The 24,293-nt window shown below is 38.5% G+C and overlaps 1 protein-coding gene and 1 long non-coding RNA gene across 4 annotated transcripts in view; one reads left to right on the forward strand and one right to left on the reverse strand.

The window, feature by feature from the left end:
• The first annotated feature begins 15,503 nt into the window (after positions 1–15,503).
• LOC120877854 overlaps positions 15,504–24,293 on the forward strand; it is a 31,422-nt gene continuing 22,632 nt past the window's right edge. The window contains exons 1-2 of the long non-coding RNA XR_005724413.1: positions 15,504–16,019; positions 16,684–16,732. This is a non-coding gene — a long non-coding RNA (uncharacterized LOC120877854). The remainder of the gene's footprint in view (positions 16,020–16,683; positions 16,733–24,293) is intronic.
• Positions 21,659–24,293, reverse strand: part of KRIT1 (KRIT1 ankyrin repeat containing) — a 38,813-nt gene continuing 36,178 nt past the window's right edge. For all 3 annotated transcript variants that reach the window (XM_040260268.1, XM_040260267.1, XM_040260269.1), the window contains exons 16-17: positions 22,464–22,580; positions 21,659–22,144 (exon numbers count right to left, since the gene is read on the reverse strand). In XM_040260268.1, coding sequence (XP_040116202.1) covers positions 22,076–22,144; positions 22,464–22,580 — 186 coding nt within the window. In that variant the 3' untranslated portion in view covers positions 21,659–22,075. The remainder of the gene's footprint in view (positions 22,145–22,463; positions 22,581–24,293) is intronic.

Raw genomic sequence — 24,293 nt, forward strand, 5'->3', positions numbered from 1 at the left:
TACTTCTTATATTTATTGTCTCTGTTGCTACCATCTCACCTTTACCTTTTCAGTACTCCAATACTTGTCTACACAACTCCCTATATTAACAAATTATTATTATTATTACTAATTGAAATATGGATGATTTATAGTATTGTGTTAGTTTCAGGTGTACAGCAAAGTGATTCAGTAATATTTTTGCAGATTATTTTTCACTATAGGTTATTACAAGATATTGAATATAGTTCCCTGTGTGATGCAGTAAATCCATGTTGCTTATCTATTTTATGTATAGTACTTTGTATTGGTTAGTCCCATACTCCTCTAATTTATCTCCCTCTGCCACCTTTCCCCTTTGGTAACCATAAGTTTGTTTTTTGATGCCTGTGAGTCTATTTCTGTTTTGTACATATATTTGTTTGTATTTTTTTTTAGATTCCTCATGTAAGTGATACCATATAATACTTGTCTTTAACTGACTTGCTTCTCTAAGAATAATATTCTCTTGGTCCATCATGTTTCGGCAACTGGTGATATTTCATTCTTTTTTATGGCTAAGTATTATTCCATCACACACACACACGCACTGCATCTTAAGGGAGTCATCTGTTGATGAGTTCCATGTCTTGGCTATTGTAAATAGTGCTTCCATGAACATTGGAGTGTGTGTATCTTTTTAATTAGAGTTTTCATCTTTTCCAGATATATACCCAGGAATGGAATTGCTGGATTATGTGGTAGCTATCTTTTTAAGACACCTCCCTACTGTTTTCCATAGCGGCTGCACCAATTTACCTTCCCACCAACCGTGTATAGGGTTTCTTTTTCTCCACATCCCCTCCAGCATTTATTATTTGTAGACGATGGCCATTTTGACTAATGTGAAGTGCTACCTCACTGTGGTTTTGACTTGCATTTCTCTAATAGTTAGAGATGTTGAGCATTTTTTATGCATCTGTATGTCTTCTCTGAATAAATATTTAGGCTTTCTGTTTTTTTTTTTTTTTTTTTTGTTTGGTTTTTTTCTTCAATGTTAAGTTATATGAGCTCTTTGTATATTTTGGATATTAATCCTTTGTTACATTATTCAAAAATATTTTCTCCCATTCCGTATGTTGCCTTTTCATTTTGTTGGTGGTTTCTTAAATGCTTTGCAAAAGCTCTAAGTTTGATTAGGTCCTGTTTGTTTATTTTTGCTTTTATTTTTTTTTGCCTTGGGAGACTGATCTAAGAAAATATTACTATGATTTATATCAGTATGTCTTATCCATATTTTGTTCTAGGAATTTTATGGAATCATGTCTTATATTTAGTTCCTTAAACCATTGTGAGTTTATTTTTGTATGTGGTGTGAGAGAGTGTTCTAATTTCATTCATTTACTTGTAGTTGTCCAGTTTTCCCAACATCACTTGTTAGTTCAGTTCAGTTCAGTTCAGTTCAGTTCATTTGCTCAGTCGTGTCCGACCCTTTGCGACCCCATGAATCGCAGCACGCCAGGCCTCCCTGTCCATCACCATCTCCCGGAGTTCACTCAGACTCACGTCCATCGAGTCCATGATGCCATCCAGCCATCTCATCCTGGGTCGTCCCCTTCTCCTCCTGCCCCAATCTCTCCCAGCATCAGAGTCTTTTCCAATGAGTCAACTCTTTGCATGAGGTGGCCAAAGTACTGGAGCTTCAGCTTCAGCATCATTCCTTCCAAAGAAATCCCAGGGTTGATCTCCTTTAGGATGGACTGGTTGGATCTCCTTGCAGTCCAAGGGACTCTCAAGAGTCTTCTCCAATACCACAGTTCAAAAGCATCAATTCTTCAGTGCTCAGCCTTCTTCACAGTCCAACTCTCACATCCCTACATGACCACAGGAAAAACCACAGCCTTGACTAGACGGATCACTTGTTAAAAGTCTTTTATCCTTTGTATATTCTTATCTCCTTTGTAGTGGATTAATGGACTATAGGTGTGTGAGTTTGTTCCCGGGCTCCTTATTCTGTTCCATTGATCCATATGTCTGGTTTTGTGTCAGTGATGTGCTGTTTTGATTACTGTATATTTGTAGTATAGTCTGAAGTCTTGAAGGGTTATGCCTCCAACTTTGTTCTTTTTCCTCAGGATTGCTGTGGCAATTCTAGGTCTTCTGTGGCTCCATATAAAATTTAGGGTTATTTATTATAGTTTGTGGAAAATGTCATGCCTATATTGATAGGGATGGCATTAAATCTGTAGATTGCATTGTATGGCCATTTTAACAGTATTAACTCTTCCAGTCCAAGAGCATAGGGTATCTCTTGATTTCTTTGACTCACCTTCAATTTCCTTATCAATGTTTTGTAGTTTTCATTGTATAAATCTTTTCCATTCCTGGTTAAGTTTATTCTTAGGTCTTTCTTAAGTTAACATTTAAAAAGGATTTTTTTAAAAACTTTCTCTTTCTGGCATTTCCTTGTTAGTGTAAAGAAATGCAACAGATTTATATGTATTAATCTTATATTCTGCTACCTTGCTGAATTCATGGGTTAGTTCTAATGATTTTTGTATGGATATTTTAGGGTTCTGTATATAGATTATCATGACACCTGGAAATAGTGACAATTTTACCTCTTCATTTACAATTTGTATGCCTTTTATTTCTTTTTCATGCCTGATTGCTATGGCTGGGACTTCTAATATGATAATGAATAGAAGTGGTGAGAGTGGGTATCCTGTCTAGCCTCTGAATTTAGTAGAAAGGCTTTCAGCTTTTCACCATTGAATATTATGTTGACTGTGGGTTTTTCACAAATGGCTTTTATTATTTGAGATATGTTCCTCTCTACCCACTTTGGTAAGAGTTCTTATCATGAATGGATACTGAATTTTGTCAAATGCTTTTTCTGCCTCTGTTGCGATGATCATGTGGGTTTTTGTCTTTTCTTCTGTTGATGGTGGTGTATCAGCTGATTGATTCATATACATTGAACTGTCCTTGTGACCCTGGAATGAACCTAGCTTGATCATGGTGTATGACCCTTTTTATGTAGTGCTGGATTCAGTGCTGGATAGTTGTTGCTGCTTTTTGCATCTACAGTCATCAAATATATGGACCTGTAATTTTCTTTTTTTGTTGTGTCTTTGTCTGGTTTTGACATAAGGGTAATAGTGACTTCATGGAGTGGAGTGAATTTCCCTCCTTTTCAGTTTTTTGGAATAATTTGTGAAGGATCAGTATAAGATCTTTGTATGTTTGGTAGAATTCCTAAGTATGTTTGGTAGAATTCCTAAGTGAAGCTGTTCAGTCCTGACTTTTGTTTGCACAGAATTTTATTATGGATTATGTTTTACTTCTAGTGATTGGTCTGTTCAAATTATCCATTTCTTTTTGACCCAGTTTTGGCAAGCTATGTGTTTCTAGAAATGGGTCCATTTCGTCTAGGTTTCCTAGCATATAACTATTCTTAATATTATTATTATTTTTGTATTTCTGTGGTATCAGTTGTTGTTTCTCCTAATTTCTTATTTTGTTGAATTTGGGTTCCCTCTCTTTTCATCTTGGTAAATCATTCAATATCACAGTAATCCAAGTCTATACCCTGACCAGTAAAAGTCTATGCTGAAGAAGCTGAAGTTGAGTGGTCCTATGAAGACCTACAAGACCTTCTAGAACTAACACCCAAAAAAAGATGTGCTTTTCTTTATAGAGGATTGGAATGCAAAAGTAGGAAGTCGGGAAACAACTGGAGTAACAGGCAACTTTGGCCTTGGAGTACAGAACGAAGCAGGGCAAAGGCTAATACAGTTCTGCCAAGAGAATGCTCTGGTCATAGCAAACACCCTCTTCCAATAACACAAGACTGTACACATGGACATCACCAGATGGTCAACACTGAAATCAGATTGATTATATTCTTTGCAGCCAAAGATGGAGAAGCTCTATACACAGCAAAAACTAGACCAGAAGTTAACTGTGGCTCAGATCATGAATTCCTTATTGCCAAATTCAGACTTAATTTGAAGAAAGTAGGAGAAACCGCTAAACCATTCAGGTATGACCTAAATCAAATCCCTTACATTTATACAGTGGAAGTGAGAAATAGATGTAAGGGACTAGATCTGATAGAAAGAGTGCCTGATAAACTATGGATGGAGGTTTGTGACATGATACCAGAGACAGGGATCAAGACCATTCCCAGGAAAAAGAAATGCAAAAAAGCAAAATGGCTCTCTGAGGAGGCCTTACAAATAGCTGAGAAAAAAAGAGAAGCAGAACACAAAGGAGAAAACAAAACATATACCCATTTGAGTGCAGAGTTCCAAAGAAAAACAAGGAGAGATAAGAAATCCTTCCTCAATGATCAGTGCAAACTAATAGAGGAAAACAATAGCATGGGAAAGACTAGAGATCTCTTCAAGAAAATTAGAGATACCAAGGGAACATTTCATGCAAAGATGGGCAAATAAAGGACAGAAATGGTATGGACCTAACAGAAGCAGAAGATATTAAGAAGACGTGGCAAGAATACACCAAAGAGCTATACAAAAAAGATCTTCACGACCCAGATAATCACCATGGTGTGATCACTCATACTCACCTAGAGCCAGACATCCTGGAATGTGAAGTCAAGTGGGCCTTAGGAAGCATCACTATGACCAAAGCTAGTGGACGTGATGGAATTCCAGTGAGCTATCTCAAATCCTGGAAGATGATGCTGTGAAAGTGCTGCACTCAATATGTCAGCAAATTTGGAAAACTCAGCCGTGGCCACAAGACTGGAAAAGGTCAATTTTCATTCCAATACCAAAGAAAGGCAATGCCAAAGAACACTCAAACTACCGCACAATTGCACTCATCTCACACGTTAGTAAAGTAATGCTCAAAATTCTCCAAGCCAGGCTTCAGCAATACGTGAACCATGAACTTCCAGATGTTCAAGCTGGTTTTAGAAAAGGCAGAGGACCAGAGATCAAATTGCCAACATCCGCTGGATCATCAAAAAAGCAAGAGAGTTCCAGAAAAACATCTATTTCTGCTTTATTGACTATGCCAAAGCCTTTGACTGTGTGGATCACAATAAACTGTGGAAAATTCTTCAAGTGATGGGAATACCAGACCTTCTGACCTGCCTCTTGAGAAACCTGTATGCAGGTCAGGAAGCCACAGTTAGAACTGGACATGGAACAACAGACTGGTTCCAAATAGGAAAAGGAATACATCAAGGCTGTATATTGTCACCCTGCTTATTTAACTTATATGCAGAGTACATCGTAAGAAATGCTGGGCTGGAAGAAGCACAAGCTAATGTCAGTAACCTCAGATATGCAGATGACACCACCCTTATGGCAGAAAGTGAAGAAGAACTAAAGAGCCTCTTGATGAAAGTGAAAGAGGAAAGTGAAAAAGTTGCTTAAAGCTCAACATTCAGAAAACTAAGATCATGGCATATGGTCCCATCACTTCATGGCAAATAAATGGGGAAACAGTGGAAACAGTGTCAGAGTTTATTTTCCTGGGCTCTAAAATCACTGCAGATGGCGACTGCAGCCATGAAATTAAAAGACGCTTACTCCTTGGAAGGAAAGTTATGACCAACCTAGACAGCATATTAAAAAGCAGAGACATTACTCTGCTAACAAAGGTCCGTCTAGGCAAGGCTATGGTTTTTCCAGTGGTCATGTATGGATGTGAGAGTTGGACTATAAAGAAAGCTGAGCACAGAAGAATGGATGCTTTTTAACTGTGGTGCTGGAGGACTCTTGAGAGTCCCTTGGACTGCAAGGAGATTTACCCAGTCCATCCTAGAGGAGATCAGTCTTGGGTGTTCATTGGAAGGACTGATGCTGAAGCTGAAACTCCAATACTTTGTTCACTTGATGTGAAGAGCTGACATTTGAAAAGACCCTGATGCTGGGAAAGATTGAGGGCAGGAGGAGAAGGGAATGACAGAGGATGAGATGGTTGGATGGAATCATCGACTCGATGGACATGGGTTTGAGTAGACTCCGAGAGTTGGTGATGGACAGGGAGGCCTGGTGTGCTGCAGTTCATGGGGTCACAAAGAGTCGGACACGACTGAGCGAATGAACTGAATTGAACTGAAGACTGACTAGAGGATCATGGAAAAAGCAAGAGAGTTCCAGAAAAACATCTATTTCTGCTTTAGTGACTATGCCAAAGCCTTTGACTGTGTGGATCACAATAAACTGTGGAAAATTCTTCTAGAAATGGGAATACCAGACCACCTAACCTGCCTCTTGAGAAATCTGTATGCAGGTCAGGAAGCAACAGTTAGAACTAGACATGGAACAACAGACTGGTTCCAAATAGGAAAAGGTGTACGTCAAGGCTGTATATTGTCACCCTGCTTATTTAACTTATATGCAGAGTACATCATGAGAAATGCTGGACTGGAAGAAACACAAGCTGGAATCAAGATTGCCGGGAGAAATATCAATAACCTCAGATATGCAGATGACACCACCCTTATGGCAGAAAGTGAAGAGGAGCTAAAAAGCCTCTTGATGAAAGTGAAAGAGGAGAGTGAAAAAGTTGGCTTAAAGCTCAACATTCAGAAAACGAAGATCATGGCATCTGGTCCCATCACTTCTTGGGAAATAGATGGGGAAACAGTGGAAACAGTGTCAGACTTTATTTTTTGGGGGCTCCAAAATCACTGCAGATGGTGACTGCAGCCATGAAATTGAAAGACACTTACTCCTTGGAAGAAAAGTTATGACCAACCTAGAGAGCATATTCAAAAGCAGGGACATTACTTTGCCGACTAAGGTCCGTCTAGTCAAGGCTATGGTTTTTCCAGTAGGCATGTATGGATATGAGAGTTGGACTGTGAAGAAGGCTGAGCGCCAAAGAATTGATGCTTTTGAACTGTGGTGTTGGAGAAGACTCTTGAGAGTCCCTTGGACTCTAAGGAGATCCAACCAGTCCATTCTGAAGGAGATCAACCCTGGGATTTCTTTGGAGGAAATGATGCTGAAGCTGAAACTCCAGTACTTTGGCCACCTCATGAGAAGAGTTGACTCATTGGAAAAGACTCTGATGCTGGGAGGGATTGGGGGCAGGAGGAGAAGGGGACGACCGAGGATGAGATGGCTGGATGGCATCACTGACTCAATGGACATGAATCTGAGTGAACTCTTGGAGTTGGTGATGGACAGGGAGGCCTGGCATGCTTCGATTCATGGGGTCGCAAAGAGTCGGACACGACTGAGCGACTGAACTGAACTGAACTGAAACACGCACACACACACACACACACACACACACACACAGAGTCATACACAGCTCTTGGTATTATTGATTTTCTCTAGTGTTTTTTCAATCTCTATTTTAATTATTTCACCTATGATCTTTATTATTTCCTTCCTCCTTCTGCATTTGGGTTTTGTTTGTTCTTCTTTGTATAATTCTTTTAGGTGATTGGTGTAATGGTTTATTTGAGATTTTTCTTATTTCTTGAGGTAGACTTGTATCACTATGAACTCCCCTCTTAGAACTGCTTTTGCTGCATCTCAGAGATTTTGTTAGGTTGTAGTTTCTTTTTTTTTGTCTCAAGGTATTTTCTGATTTCTTTTTTGATTTCATTGTTGACCCATTGGTTTTTTTAGTAAAATGTTGTTTAGTTTTCATGCATTCATTCTTTTCCCATTTTTCTTTCTGTGGTTGATTTCTAGTATTATACCATTGTAGTCAGAGAAGATGCTTGAAATAATTTCTATCCTCTTTAATGTGTTGAGACTTGTTTTGTGACCTAGTATGTGGTCCATTCTAGAGAATGTTTCATGTGCATTTGAAAAGAATGTGTATTCCACTTTTTTTTGTATATAGTATCCTATAGACATTAATTAAGTCCACCTGGTCTGTGGTGTCATGTAGGATCGCTGTTGCCTTCTTGACTTTTTTGTCCAGATGATCTGTCCATTAATGTTGGTGGAGTGCTATTGTTTTCTCTCTTTATGTCTATTAGTATTTGTTTTATATATTTATGTGCTCCTATATTGATTGCATATATGTCAATGAGTATAATATCCTCTTGTTGTATTGATCCACTTATCATTATCTAATACCCTTATTTATCTTTATGACTTTTGTTTTAAACTCTATTTTGTTTGATTTGAGTATTGCTATCTCTGCTTTCTTATAATTTCCATTTGCTTTGCATGAAATATATTTTCCCATTCCCTCACTTTTATTCTGTGTGTGTCTTTCACCCTGAAGTGAGAGTCTTGTCGGTGGCATATTGTAGATTCTTATTTCTTTAATCCAGTCTGCTACTGTATGTCATTTGATTGGAGCACTTATTCCATTGTGACTTAAAGTAACTCTTGGTAGGTATGTACTTACTGCCATTTTAAACTTTGTTTATGTAGTTTACTCATTTCTTCTTTTGTTTTTATTTTTGTGGTTTGATGATTTTCTTTTGTAGTATGCTTAAGTTCCTTCTTTTTTGGTTTTTGTGAAGCTGTTGTATGTGCTTGATTTGTGGTTAACCTAGTTTTCAAGTATGTTACCCATGATTATACCCACTTGCTTTAAACTGACAGTTATACAAGTTCAAACACATTCTAAAAATCTAATTTTTATACTTCTCTCTACACACTCTGCAGTTTTGATGTCTTGCTTCATATCTTCATGCTTACCTTTTGCTGTTTATTGTAATAGTTTAATCACTTACAAAAATTTTTTGTTTGTTTTTTAAACTATGTACTGGTTTATTTAAATATCCTCAAATCTTTTATTCATTTGCCTGTCTTATCATGATTTTCCACTTCCTATAGATTCTTGCTTCTTTTCCATTTAGAGAAGACCCTTCAGTATTTCTTTTAGGGTAGGTTCAGTATTACTGAATTCTTTTAGTTTTAGCTTACCTGTGAACTTTTTTTTATTTCACCTTCTATTTTAAACGATAATCTTGCTGGACAGAATAGTGTAGTTTACAGTATTTCCCTCTCCTGACTTTGAATATATCATGCCACTCCCTTCTGGCCTGCAAAGTTTCTGCAGAGAAATCAGTTGATAGTCTTATGAGAGTTCCCTTATAACTTAATCTTTATTTTTCTCTTGCTGTCTTCAGAATCCTCTCTTTAACTTTTGCATTTTAATTATGATGTGTCTTGCTACAGATCTGTTTGGGTTCATATCATTTCGGATTCTCTGCATTTCCTGTACTCGAATATCTATTTCCTTCTTTACATTTGGAACGTTTTCAGCCATAATTTCTCCCAATACCTTTTTGATCCTCGCTTTTTTGTCTCTTTTTCTTTGGGAAATCCTATTAAGTGTAAGTTAACACGCTTTATATTATCACATAGACCCCATATATTGCTATCAACAGCACGATTTCCATTATTCTGTTTTGCAGATCACTTATTTGTTCTTCTTTGTCATATAGTGCTATTCATTGCTTCTAGATTGGTTTTTATTTCAGCAATTGAATTGTTTGATTGACTCATCTTTATAGTTTTTAGTTCATTGTTACAGTGAGCTACATTTTTATCAATAACCTTTCTTAATTTCTTTAGCATTTTTTATTGCCTGCGTTTTGAACCCAGGGTCTGATAGACTATTGAGGTCTGTTTCATTATTTTTTTCAGGGGATTTCTCTTGTTCTTTTGATTAAAAGTAGTTTCTCTGCTTTTTCATTTTACTTAACTCTAAGTCTCTCAGAATTTAGGAGAAATAGTTATCTACTGTGGTCTTAAAGGAGTGTTTTTATGTAAGATCATCCCTGTGAATACTATGTGTTTTCAGTATTTTTGGTGCAAAAGGTTGGTTTTGGTATAGATAACAACCATGTCTTTCTTCAGAGTGTGCTGACTGTTATCCCTTGCTAGGGAGTGTGATTGATGTTGTGTTTAGAGATTGTGCTGGATGTGAAGTGGGGCTTCCTCTGTGGCTGTCATTGCCCAATTAGGGATGGGATCTGCTCCCCAGCTGTTGGAGTAGAAGCTCTGCGGGCCCAGTTTGATCAGACTCCATTGCCCTTGTTTGTGTGCCTTGCTCCAAAGGAGATGATTGCTAAAGCAAGGGAGGCACATGTGGTCACAGAAAACCTATGTGCTGCCTATGTAGGCATCTGCAGTTCCACACAGAAGAAACCCAAGGTTGCATCCCTTTCGCTGTTGTGTTTGTCCCAAATCTAGTGCAAGGCTATGGTGTGTAGTAGCCTAGTGCTGGGGTCAGGGTATTAGAGCTGCAAGAACTGAAGTGGCTCTGCAGCTGCCTGGGCTCTGGACTGCCTCTGTGGCAGTCTTCTCCCAGGATCCGTCTGCCCCAAACGTATACATTCAGTAAAATTGTTAGCAAAAACCCTAACCTTATTTTTGTGGAACTTGACAAGCTGATTTTTAAAGCTGCTTGGACAAACAAAGGGCCAAGAATAGTTATGACACTCTTGAAGGAGGAAAATCAGGTGGGAGGACTTGCTTGTTTGATATCAAGACTCATTATGAAGCCACAGCAATTAAGGGGATATGGAATTGGTACAAGAGTATACAAATGGATCAGTAGAAAATATACAAGTCCCAGAAACAGACATTTGATTATGACATACAGATACTTGATTTATGAGAAAGATGGGACTTTGTAGTGTTGGGGAAAAACTGGTCTTTTCAGTAATGATGCTAGAACAACTGGACAACTATTTAACTAGAAAATATGAAAGATATATCCAGAATGTAGTAAGGAGAGATAAGGAGATGGAAATTAGAAGTCAGCACAGGGAAAATTTAATGGACTAACATATATCTAATTAGAGTTTCAAAAGGAAAAAGTGAAGACAATGAAGCAAAAGCAATATTTTAAAAATAATGAGGGCTTCCCTGGTAGCTCAGTGGTAAAGCATTCGCCTGCCAATGCAGGTTCGATCCTTGGTCTGGGAAAATCCCACATGCTGCAGAGCAGCTAAGCCCGTGCACCACAACTACTGAGCCTGTGCTCTAGAGCTTGGGAGCCACAACTATGGGGCCCTTGCACCCAGAGCCCATGCTCTGCAACACAGAAGCCACGACAATGAGAAGCCCCCACACCACAAGTGGAGAGGAGCCCCCACTTGCAGCAACTAGAGAAAAAGCCTGTGCAGCAACAAAAACCCAGCACAGCCAAAAATAAATAAATGAAATTATGGAAAAATTAAAAATAATGGCTAAGAATGTTCCAGAACTGATGAAAAATATGAATCCACAGATCCATGATGTACAACAATACCCAAAACAGAATAAATGAAAAGCTTTATCCTGAAATTATAGAACATTATAAGCAATGAAAATATCATGAGAGCAATCAGATGGGAGGGAACACTTAACAAAAAGGAATAACAAAATGAGAAAAGAATTCCTAGCAACTTTGGTGAAAGTCACCATCAATGTATACTTGAATATCCAGTCTAAATATATTGATAATCAAATAGATGAATGGAAAAAGGAACCAATTTGTTAAAAAAAGAAACAAAACTTAATTGTTCTTTATGTAAGATGATTCTAAAGTATAAGATCACAGAAAGGTTGACATTAAGAGGATGAGATCCACGCATATATGGACCTTCATCTATGACAAAGATGGCATTAAGAATAATGGGGAAAGAATGGCTTTTGATTCTGGGTCAACTGGGAATCGATACAGAAAGAAAAAGATTTTTGACCCCTATCTTGTCATCCTCAAAAGTCAGTCTTAGGTGGACTACGGATTTAAATGTGAAAAGTAAAACAGTAAGACTTTTAAGTACATGATATTAAGAGGATGTCTTCATGACATGAGAATAGAGAATGAATTCTTTTTACTATTACTTTTTATATTGAAGTATAGTTGATTTACACTATCGTTTTAGTTTTTAAAAGTCTACAACAAAGTGATTTGGTTATATATATGTATATATTCTTTTAAAAAATTATTTTCCATTATAATTAATCACAAGATATTGAATATAGTTCCCTGTGCTATGCAGTGAATCCTTACTGTTTATCATAATGTATTATTTTGATTAAAGGAGAATGAATTCTTAAGTGGACAGAAAAAGTATTGTTTGTGATAGTAACAGATTGGCAATAACATAGAGGTCCATAATAGGATACATATTAAATTATATTATTTCCATGCATAGATCTAACTTCAATAGAACCATAACCACACCAGCCTGGACTAGGGTTTAAAACATCAGTACACTTGGCTTTTGCTTTAACTGAGTATTAGTGAAGTGAGTGAGTCATTCAGTCGTGTCCAGCTCTTTGTAATCCCATGGACTATATAGCCTGCCAGGCTCTTCTGTCCATGGAATTCTCCAGGCAAGAATACTGGAGTGTGTAGTCGTTCCCTTCTCCAGGGTATCTTCCCGACACAGAAATCAAACTGGGGTCTCCTGCATTGCAGGCAAATTCTTTACCATCTTTGCTACCAGCGAAGCCCAAATATAATCAACTCTTTGTGGCCCCGTGGACCATAACCCACCAGGCTCCTCTGTCCATGGAATTTTCCAGGCAAGAATACTGGAGTGGGTAACCGTTCCCTTCTCCAGGGGATCTTCCCAACCCAGGGATCAAACCCAGGTCTCCTACATTGCAGGCAGATTCTTTACCGTCTGAGTCACCTATCTGCTCGCTTAACTTTAACAAAACACCTGAGTATTAAAGGTTATTAAAATAGTCCTTGTCCAAATGATTTCTACTCAAAGTTTCTCAAAATGTATGGCTTAAGGCTTTAATTATAATTTTAATTATGGCTGAGCCCAAGTAATTGGGTCTATAATTTTCTATTTCTACAATGTGTTTTGTCACATTGTAGGAGAAAAACCACCTGATTGGAGCTGGGCCTTTGGCTGGAGGAACCAGTCAGTCTGCAGCAAGAGAACCAAGGGAATAAATCCTCAATCTCACTCTCCACTTATCTTGTGCTGCTGTTCCTGTTGGCTGAGCCCAGGGGAAGCCAAAGAGCATGAGAAACACTTGATGATGTCCATATAGTTCAGCCCCCAGGGCAGAAAGCAGAATCAGAAATTTCAAAAGGGTCATAAATGTTTCCTAACTCTGTATGTCCACCAAGTCGTAGAATCTCTTTCCCCGCCTCTTGAATCTCAGGTTGACCATGCGACTTATTTTTGGATAATGGAGTATTAGCGAACATGACGTAAGCAGAGTTTTGACAGATATTGGAACTTATGAACTGGCTTCTCAACACTGGGCTCGCCTACTGGATGATGAGAGACATTTGACTTTGTCACTCCAGCTTTTAAGCAGCCAACACTCCAAAGCAGAGTGACTCAACTGACCACAAATTCGTGGGGGAACCTTGCCAGGGCTATCAGAGGAACTGTTCAGCTGACCCAACCCTGAATGGCTAACCCAGAACTATGAGTAAACTGCAAGGAATTCCTTGGCAGTCCAGTGGTGAGGACCTCACTCTCACTGCTGAAGGCCTGGGTTCAATCCCTGGTTGGGGAACTAAGATCCCACAAGCTGTTTACATTGCCAGATCAATTTCAAGATAAGTATATCAAGTTCCATAAAATCTCTTGCTTGTACTTCAATAAGTATAAAATTAAATTTATAAATTAATTTGGGAAAAAATGATGTATGTATGTCATTACGTCTCCCTAGTTAATAATGTTATATAGCTCTATTTCTATTGGGAAGGATATGTTTCCTATGTTTCTTCTTTCAGTTTTTAAAATATTGGTATATAGGAACACTACTAATCTTTGTATGTTGATTTTGTATCCAGCAATTTGATTGGGCTCTCTTATTAGTTCTAATAACTTTACACATTCTCCTGGATATTCTATAGGGACAATATCATAAATATGGGCAATTTTTGTTTCTTCTTTTCCACTTTTCTGACTTTTGCTTATTCTTATGGTCTTAATACATTTGTTAAGCCCTTCAGCACCATGTGGAGAAATGACAGCTGCTATCTATCTTATTACTTGAATCTGCTAATGTGGTATATTAATAGATTTTCTTTATTGAACATGTGGCATTTCTTGGATAAATCAAACTTGGTCATGATAGGTTACTTTTTCTGAATTAAATATAACATTTACTCAGAATTTTTATGCTTTTAAGAGTAATTTTGCTAACAGTTTCCCTTTTTTGTACTGTTCTTGTCCAATTTTACTGTCAAGGTTATACCATGCTCATAAAACAAACTGGGTAGCATACGAATTATCTGCTTCTTAAAGCATTTTGAATATTATAGGAATAATCTATTTCCTAAAGGTTCTGTAAAATTTGCTTCTTCATTGCTCATGCATTTGATTTAATGGTTATTGGTTTGTCCAAATTGTTTTTTCTTCTTGAGACATGTGGTGGAGTAACTGCTTTCTCCTGACCTCAGGTTTCCATGTGGAAGAAACTCTACTCATGCAATGCCCTTGGCCTTGAGCCTCCTCCGCTATACCTCCTCTATAGACAAGACGAGAGTTGGATGACAGATGAGCTCAGCTCCTTTTGGGAGCTGGGTGAGCCATAGACCATATGGTCACAAAGAGTCAGACACGACTGAAGCAACTTAGCATGCACGCTCACGGTTGTCTTCCATAGAATAAGAGCGCTGCATAACTGCTGGGGGAGCCAAGGTTGTCCATCTGTGTGATGACAAAGTAATTATGTCGAATTCACTGGTGAGTTATTACAAGTTCACTCAGCTGCACACCAAAACCACTATCTCTAAACTGCTTTGCCAGTAATAATTGTGTCACTTTGACTCTTTTCTGCTTGGTTATCCTTAATGATAAAGAACTTGGGAGGGGGGGAAAGGGTGTCATTCTTTGCCACAATTTGCAACATCTGGTGCACTGGCTGAACATTTTGAAAAATAAATGCAACTAGAGAAATTGAGACTATGGGGTGGTGAGGGTTCATGTTTTATAGCCTTAGAGTTTTGACCTTGGTATTTTATTGCAGCCCAGATTGTGCAGTTGGCTTTTGTGGGGATAGCTTTCTCAAGTGGCTTTAGCTTTTGTGCTTTAGTAAGCACGGCAGACCTGGGGTCGTGATATTGATGGGTCATCATGGTTTATGGTAGTTGTATCCTCAGGTTTCTGGCTGTTTTTCTGAAAAAGGGTTGGTTTTTTGTTTTCATTGTGGTAAAATATACATAAAATTTATCAGCTTCATCATTTTAAAGTGTACAGTTGGTAGCATTATGTACATTTACATTGCTGTATGTAACAAAAGGGTTGTTTTTAAAAGATACAGAATTGGACAAGGGTTGCTGGCTCTGGTCTCCATGTGAAGGCACCTACAGATTGACCATGAATACTGTACCCAGTGTGGACTGGTATCGGAGGAGAAACTGACTCAGAAGTGAGATGTGTGTGTGTGTGTGTGAATATATTCACATATATACACATTTCAGGGAGTTAGAGCAACCCAAAGGAAGATTAGATGCTGGAGAAGCAACTATGATGTCCCTTTCTTAGAGATAACAATGATGAATATCATACATTTTTGAAAAAACAAAATGAGACCATGCATCGTCATCTAGTGTGGTGGCTAGTAACCACATGCGGCTATTTCAGTTTAGGTTTAATTAAATTAACATTTCACTCTTCAGTATACTGGCCACATTTCAAGTGCTGAGAAGCCACTGACTGACTGGCTACCCTTAAGTGCTGACTCCCTTACTGAACAGTACAGATATGAAACATTTACATTATCACAGAATATAAACCATAGTTAACATACCATGATTTGCCATCAAATATTTGAAAGTTTACCTTTCATGCCTGAAAAATATCCCACTGAATGATATGCCATCAATTATTTGACCATTCCTATGTGAATATTTTTAAGATGGACACACACAACTAAATAGCACTCTAAAAAGCTATAGGATATAGTCTCCCCTCATCACCACAAGCACTGAGAGTTTCATCTTAAATATTGCCAATTTGATAGGCAAAAATAGATCCCAACTTCTGTTATCCTAAATATTAATTAGCTGAACAGTGACCCAGTGGAATTTGTTACAGAGCTGAAAGACACAGTGCAGCTTGGACAAATTACTTCTTAGACTGTGAAAAAGGGGACGTGCGACAGGACGCACACGTGCTCCAGGTGGGTATCCCAGGGACATGGAACAAAGGGAGGGCACGCAGAGCTGCAGGTGTTGGGAAACGGAGAGGGAGATAACCTGGATTTGGCTTAGAGGGTCGCTGATGTGAAGTCGGAGAGCTTCGCGTCACCTGGAGTCTTCCCCTGGCGAGTGGTGGGAGGGGTCGCCTGCCAAGAGTCCGGCGGCGGATGCGCCTGCTGTTCGGCTCGGACGCAAGCCCGGCCCGCGGCGACAGTCGCCCGGCGCCTGGGCTCCGCCGCGCCCGCGCGTTTGTGAGCTGGCCCCGGGTCACAGGAGAGCCCCCGGAGGGGCCGCGCGCCGGCCGCCGCGTGCGGAGCCGAAAGCGCGCGTCTGGGCCCTCGGCACGAGCACTGGCCTTTCCCAGGGAGACGGGTTGTGACTGAGTGGGTCGGCGGCGGCCCTGGCTTCTGGTTCGAAGGAGCAGCCGGAGCGGAAAGTCACCCTGGCGGAGTCGTGCTCTGAGGTGCTGCTCCCCAGCCTGATTTTCGTGCTGCGCGGTAAATGGCAGGTGATACGTGGGAGCGGCGGGGGTGGGGACAATGGCGTTTGGTAACGCGGAGGACGCAGCTTGTCACCAAAACATCTCATTTGATTTGACCAAACCGCATCGTGGAGTCCACCCTCTTTTGTTTCGGTTACTTCCAGGCCACTCTTCAGGCCGGACGAGGCTCCCAGACCATGAACCAGGCTGAAGGTGAGCGACTAGAGCTCTGGATAAGGGAGTATGCGCAACTCCAGGGGGTGGCGACTGCACCAGTGTTTAAAGGGGTCCCCTAGACCTAGAGGCGGGGCTGCCTTTGAAGTTTCCAAGAAGCCTACTGGGGAATGAATGTGGGCAGGAGAGGTGGCTGAGCTTTGAGAAAGGTCCTGAGGTGAGTGTGACCTCCTTTCAAACCTCATCATCTAGACAAGACAAGGAAGAGTTACATGACTAGTTTAGTCCTAGCTTGATATAACCAATATAACAGTATTATCAGAAAACCGGAAACGTTTGTAGAATATGAGGATGTAATTGAAGAACCAGATCAAAGAGCTTTTAGAAAAGGAAGGAAAATAAAATATTAAAAGGGTCGTCCTTGGACTTCCCTGGTGGCCCAGTGGTTGCCAGTGCAGGGGACATGGGTTTGATCCCTGCTCCGGGAAGATCCCGTGTGCCACAGAGCAGCTAAGCCTCTAGGCGACAACTACTGAAGCCACACCTAGAGCCCATGCTCCCCAATGAGAGAAGCTAGCTCACTGGGAAGCCCGGGTACCACATGGAAGGCCCAGCATAGCAACCCCCCCCCCCGCCCCGCAAAATGAATGTGAGAAAAAAAGAATTCCCTAAAAATTATTTTAATTCTTAGTTTTTGCCTATATGAAATTTATGGGCAGGATGGTGCCAAGAGGTTTCTTTTCCATACTGACAACCATGTACCTAACAAGATGCTTTGTGGGTTGCTCTCCCTTTGCCCATTTCTCAAATGGCATTCTTTGGCTTGATTCTCATTCTACTCTTCTGGGTGGCTTTAAATCTGTTCCTGTAGTTTCAATTGCCACTCCTGCTTCAGGCCAGGGGCATCTCCACCTACATGTCCCTTAGGCACCAGGATTTTCAACATTTCTTCAAACCCTCCTCCTCCCTTCCCTGTCTTAAGCATTGTCTTCGAGTGACCCATGGAACCCAAGGATCAGACCCAGGTCTCCCATACTGCAGGTGGACTCCTGGGTCAGGAAGGTCTTCTGGAGAAGGGAACAGCTACCCACTCCAGTATTCTGGCCTGGAGAACTCCATGGACTGTAGAGTACATGGGGTTGCAAAGAGCCAGACACGACTGAGTGACTTTCACTTTGAAGTGAAATATGAAACCACATAACCTCTAAATATGTGGTTGTACTCAGGTTACACAGTATAAGAAAATGAAAACATTTACATTACTGTTAGGAAGTTTGACTCTTAAGCTTTTTAAAAGAAATAGTTTTTATTACAATCATGTATGTTTCTAATTCATTTGTATTTGGAACCAGACTGCCTTGATATGAATTTCAGCTCCATGGCTAATTAGATATATTCTTTCACAAGCTATTTAATTGTTTTTCCATCTTTTAGATGGGAATAATAGTAACTGCTTCAGTGATTGTTATCAAGATTAAATGAATTAATATATCTAAAAGTGCTCTGAATAATGCTGGGCCTATAGTAAACACCATTTTAAAGTATTAGCTATTTGTATTATTTAACTAATGGGGAAGTAGGTGCCTAATTTTCTGCTTATCTTTGGTGCCCTTCCAATGGATTCTGAACCACCAGTACTTCCTCCTGTCATAGAAATTGTCCGAATGTATTGAAATTGCTTTTCTCACCTACACCCTAACATGTCCAAAATACATTTTTTTGCCTCAAGCACTCTTATTTCTAAGAACTTCGAGGGCTTACCCCTCTTTTGCGTTAGGTCCTTTCCAGTCTGCTTATCCCTGCCTCTTCAAATATCAAGTATGATCATAGAGGCATTCTGGCTTTATGAGTACAATATTAAAGAGGAATCATACCATCACACATGAATTTTTGTTGAGGTACTATTTTTTGCATGTACTCACACCAACTTAATTTTTCAGTTTCTATACACACAGTACAGCAAAAACAATTTAAATTCTTCTCATTTTCATCTTACTGAAATAATTTCACTGGAAGTGTTTTTTTCTGTTATAAAGTAAGAAACTGCTTAATAAATCAGTTTTTTTTCCATATAGCAAATTCTTCTAATTAGTTTTTGCTATTGAGTTCCTCAGGATCAAATTAAAATCTAACTTTTATTTATGTAATCCTTTATTAAATTTGGTCAAGAAGTATGGGTAGTTTTACTTTGTTAAATATTCCCATCAAGTCTTTCTAGAGTCCATTTTGGCAATTTTTAATCTTTTAAGATGTGGTTCTTCAGTACATTTTCTTTGTTTTAATGCAGTCATCATACACAGTGTTACCTATTCTGGTTTTATTTCTATAATGGAAATTCATTTGCTGCGATTTGGATAAAACAACAGTTTGAATTCATTTCTTAGCTAAAAATGAGAAAATTGTAATTCCTCCCGTCAATTCTCCAAGACCATCCTTGAGGTCAAAACATCTCACCTCATCTCCTCTCCTCTCTGCTGTCTTCACACCATTCACTCCTGCTTATTCCTTGGACACCAGCTCAAGCAGCGCTGGCTCGAGGAATCCTCTTCTGAGCTATTATCAAGTTTCCTTCATTTTGCTTAAATAGTAATTTTAACTTTTATATTATAGTTTATATGAGTACTTGCCTCTCTCATTAAACTTCAATCCCTGAAGGCAGAGCCTTTTTCTTACCACTGGCTCCCTGGCACATAAGAGGTAATCAAATTTATTGAAAGAATGATGAAAAGGAAAATAGTATCTTTCACCCTCAGTGCTCACATACTCCTAGGCACTTATTAAAAGCCATCTGCATTTCCCCTTTATTTCTGGTTTGTTATGGTCTGACAATAATGCATTTTATCCCTACTAATTTTGAAATTGACTTAATGCTGTATATTTTTAAGCTTTTAATAGCCATGCTACTCTAATAATTTTCTCTTCCCTTTTCCCAGAGCTGCCATACTGTACAACTCCAGGAGGATACGTGGGATTAAGTAGAGGAGGGAGTTATTTGAAGTAGCAGAGATGTATCCTCACCTCCCTCTATGAAACAAAAAGCATTTGGCTATCTCCTAGAGTAAGTTAGAACAGCAATTCTAAACCCTAAGCTGTATATAAAAATCACCTGGGATACTTTAATACAGAAATGCTTGGGCCCTACCTAAAATTATTGAGTCATAAAGTAGTAAAACTCCCCATACGACATTACTGCAGAGCCAGGGCTGGGAAACACTGGGCTGGAAGCACAGAATGAGTGTGGGAGAAATGGATAGATATTAATCCGGATAGGCAGGTTAGCATAGAGTACGAAGGAACTGGAATTTAACTTTACGTGCAGTGAGGAGGGTTTTCAGAGGGTAATGAAATAACTGATCTGTGAGAGAGCTGTGGAGAAACAGGTGGGCAGAATGTAGACTCTGGGTTGGGAAGCCAGGGGAAGATGCTACAGTGAGCCCAGGAACAGACGGCAAGGACTTGAACTCTGGTGGTTGCAGTGCAAACACAGGCAGGGAACAGGAAAGGACTCACAGGACATTTGACAGAACTTGGTAAGAGGAATGTATAGGATGATTAAAGGCAGAAAAGCTATAGAACACTCCCAAATTTCCAGGCTAAGCAGCCACCTGCAGTTTGATGCCATTAACCAGACAATAACAAGCATACAGAGAGAATGGGGCAGGAGACGGAACAAACTGCTTCCAGCTACGATGAAATAGATGTTCCTTGTGCAAACCACTGACGGGGAGCTGGAATAGCAAGAAATTAAGATCAAGAACTCAGAAGAAAGGTTGAGGCTAGAGTTTTAGGTCTGGGAGTCAACAGAGTATTTGGTAATAACGGAGGGCACTGACGGAGAAGGCAATGGGAACCCACTCCAGTACTCTTGCCTGGAAAATCCCATGGGCCGAGGAGCCTGGTAGGCTGCAGTCCATGGGGTTGCTAGGAGTCGGACACGACTGAGAGACTTCACTTTCACTTTTCACTTTCATGCATTGGAGAAGGAAATGGCAACCCACTCCAGTGTTCTTGCCTGGAGAATCCCAGGGACCAGGGAGCCTGCTGGGCTGCAGTCCCCAGGGTCGCACAGAGTCAGACACGACTGAAGCGACTTAGCAGCAGCAGCAGCAGCAGAGGCCACTGAAATGGATGAAACTGAACAGCGCACTGTCTATGTAGTCAAAAATGCTTAGCATCGAGTTAAAGGTAAATCAGGGTTTCTCATTTAATTTACTGAACCACATAATCTTAATAAAGCTCAGCAGACCACCATTAAACATATGCAGAAGTCAATCTGAAGAGTAGATGATAATATGAAAAAATTATCTGCAATGTGTGGGCTAATTTTAAATACGACTGTTCAATCTCTGAACTGTCTCTGCATTGAATACAACAATTCTTGGAATTGGAAAGCCTAATTTCTGGAAAGCTTGGAAAGCCTAATTTCAATATTAAATAGCAGATTAATCAAGTTAGCTACTCATATGACATCAGTGCTCCCCTAAAGAAAACCACCAGATATTTGGTGATCTACTTCCTACAATGTAAAGGCAATATTACACCATTGTGCCAACTCATAAAAATACAGCATGTTCTCAATAAATGAACCAACTAATACCAGAGACTGTCCCTTAGTCTATGTGTCCATGTGTGTATGTGTTTGTGTGCCAGGAAGTTTGTATAATTTACTTAACTTTAATAATACAAATTTATTTCTGGGTCTGGAATTGCATCAACAGAAAACAAACTAAAACTTAAGAAAAAATTCACAGGCCCTGCTATTTTGAAGACAGTGAATGAACTTGTCTAGAGTGAGTCCCTGAAATCCTTGTTTTTAAGAGGTACTCAGATAATTATGACACAGGAGTTTTAATAACTATAATACTTTGAGATATACTAGCTTATTTTAACTAAGTATCTTAAAAACATGTTGAAAAATGTTCAAAGATTACAAAAACACATTTTAAGTAATAGTGTTATATATGCTTTAAGTAGAAAACATATTTTCTTTATTCAAATTATGTTGACTTTCTGTATATATTTTGAAATGACACACACATAAAGATATAGCAAAGCTGTAATTTTAATTTCATCATATTCCCCTCTAAATTCTTTATCATTTACCAAAAATAACTTTTTTAAAGCTTACTGTTTTGTCTAATGTTATACAGACTATCAATCTACACATTTTTGTGTTTCTCTTAAAAATTAACTTATAAGGATATTATATAAAACTAACTGGTATATCACACACCAAACATGAGTACAGATTCTGTACAATGTAATAGTATACATATATATTATAAGAGACTAAATGCCTTGTTAAAAGTAAGTTTAAGAAATCTTTCATGGAAAAAATCTACATCACAAAATGTGGTGGCTTGAGTATCAGCTGGTTTCCTCTCACGAATTTCTTTCCATGGGCATTAACTGTCCATTTAGCTTCATTAGGAGTTTTACCACAAGGCCAGCCTACAAAGTAAAATATATGTCAATAATAAATTTGAAACATGTAAAAATGTATAAATGACATACATGGCAGTAGACAGAGTGTTCTCTATTTGAAAAGGAATTTTTCATTGTTATAAGAGTGCAATAAATTATTGAGCTAAGTTCCTTGCTTTGTTTAGGAAAGACCTGCCTTTTTACCTTGGTCTTAAATAATATTAATTTCACGTAAGAGGTTTTACTTGAAGTAAAAAGGACTGTCATTTTTAAAGAAAGAAATAATTTTACTAATACAGTAGAGTTTATTACTATCATATAAATCAAGAACTGATTAGGTACTTACCTGTTTTGTATGTACTATAAAGCTCATTTTATTTTCCATACTATGGATCTGAAAACATGAATCAGCATCTCCCAATTGCCACATAAAGCAACCATACTTAAGACTGATGAGTAAAGCCTGCAACATAATTGGAAATCATTAATATTGAAATACTTATTAAAAACAACACCTATCTCCTCTTACTATCTACACTTATCTAGCCGGGTCTAAACAGAATGGTTCTGAAAGTTAGAATAAAACTTGTTCAAAGCGCACTTGGTGACTTGACATAGCCTGCAGCACAGAGTCACAGCAGACTTCTTGAGCAATGATGCTCTTTTTATCAGACTGAATTTTTTGAAGATGCCCATTCTGTGCTAGGTATGTTTATTTATGCACACACACACATTCAGCCATGAGAAATAAGGATATCCTGTCTTTTGCAACAACATGGATGGAACTTGAGGGCCTTAAGCTAAAGAAAGACAAATACCATAGGATGATACCACTTAATATGTGCAATCTAAAACAGCCAAACTCCTAGAAACAGAGAGTAGAATGGTGCTTATATCAGGGACTGGCGGGTGGGGGGAATTGAGATGTTGGTCAAAGTAGTACAAACTTTCAGTTATAAGATGAATTAAGTTCTGGGAATCTAATGTGGGGCATGGTGCTTATAGTTAGCAATACTGTACTATATGTTTGAAAGTTGCTAAGGGAGTAGATCTTAAATGTTTTCACCAGAAAACATAAATTATAATTATGTGATGTGACAGAGGTGTGGCTAATGCTATAGTGGTAACCATTTTGAAACAGGTTAAGTATAACAAATCAACACACTGTATGTACATTTTAAACTTACCCAATGATGGGAAAACAAAGATGCCCATTCTATCAGTGGTTTTCAAGAAAATTAAGTGTACTAAAAGTTTTTACTTTCTGCAGGTTAAAAACAATTTGTTTTATATATTCAGTACCTTTTGAATATTCATACAGTACTTTCAAATCTGAAATTTATTTAATGTGGTAAAATTGGTGACTTAGGCAATTTCATATCACTGAAAATAAGTACATTGCTATATTCATAGTAAGTGAAAGAAAGTGGAAGTCACAGCTGTGACTGACTCTGAGACCCCATGGACTATACAGTCCATGGAATTCTCCAGGCCAGAATACTGGAGTGGGTAGCCTTTCCCTTTTCCAGGGGATCTTCCCAACCCAGAGATCAAACCCAGATCTCCTACATTGTAGGCAGCTTCTTTACCACCTGAGTCATGGGAGAAGCCTGTATTTATAGTAAATATAAACATTATTTTAAAAATTAATAATATATCCTTCATATAGTCAACAGAACTATTTAAAAAACAATTATAGTACCTTGTACCTACATGTTCTAAATAATGGTATATTTAAATAGGAATCCAATCTTTTGATTTAAAAAATAATTATCTCCTAATAATAACTTACATTTTCTTACCCTAAAAATAAATATATTCTTTGCATACATATATACAAAGAAAATGTTCATGCCATCCTTTAAAATAAATATATTTAGAAACATTACCTCTCTAGGACTAGCAGTTCTTAAAATAATGATGGAAAATAATAAACAAATGATATGCCAGAAAGATTATGATTTAGGGCATTTTGAAAGTGAGGTTCTGTAAGTGAAATATAATGTAATTAATTTACATGTGTATACCATGTCTAATGGGAAAATAATAACATTTTGCTTACAAATAGCTATACTTATAAAATATAACATATGGGTAGGATCTGCTAAGATAGCTATTTACACAAAGTACACACGGAAACAGAGTTTTAAATGCAAATGAAGATATTTTTTCAGAT

Source organism: Oryx dammah, unplaced genomic scaffold, assembly GCF_014754425.2.
Source record: "Oryx dammah isolate SB20612 unplaced genomic scaffold, SCBI_Odam_1.1 HiC_scaffold_18, whole genome shotgun sequence".
Classification (NCBI taxonomy): Eukaryota; Metazoa; Chordata; class Mammalia; order Artiodactyla; family Bovidae; genus Oryx; species Oryx dammah.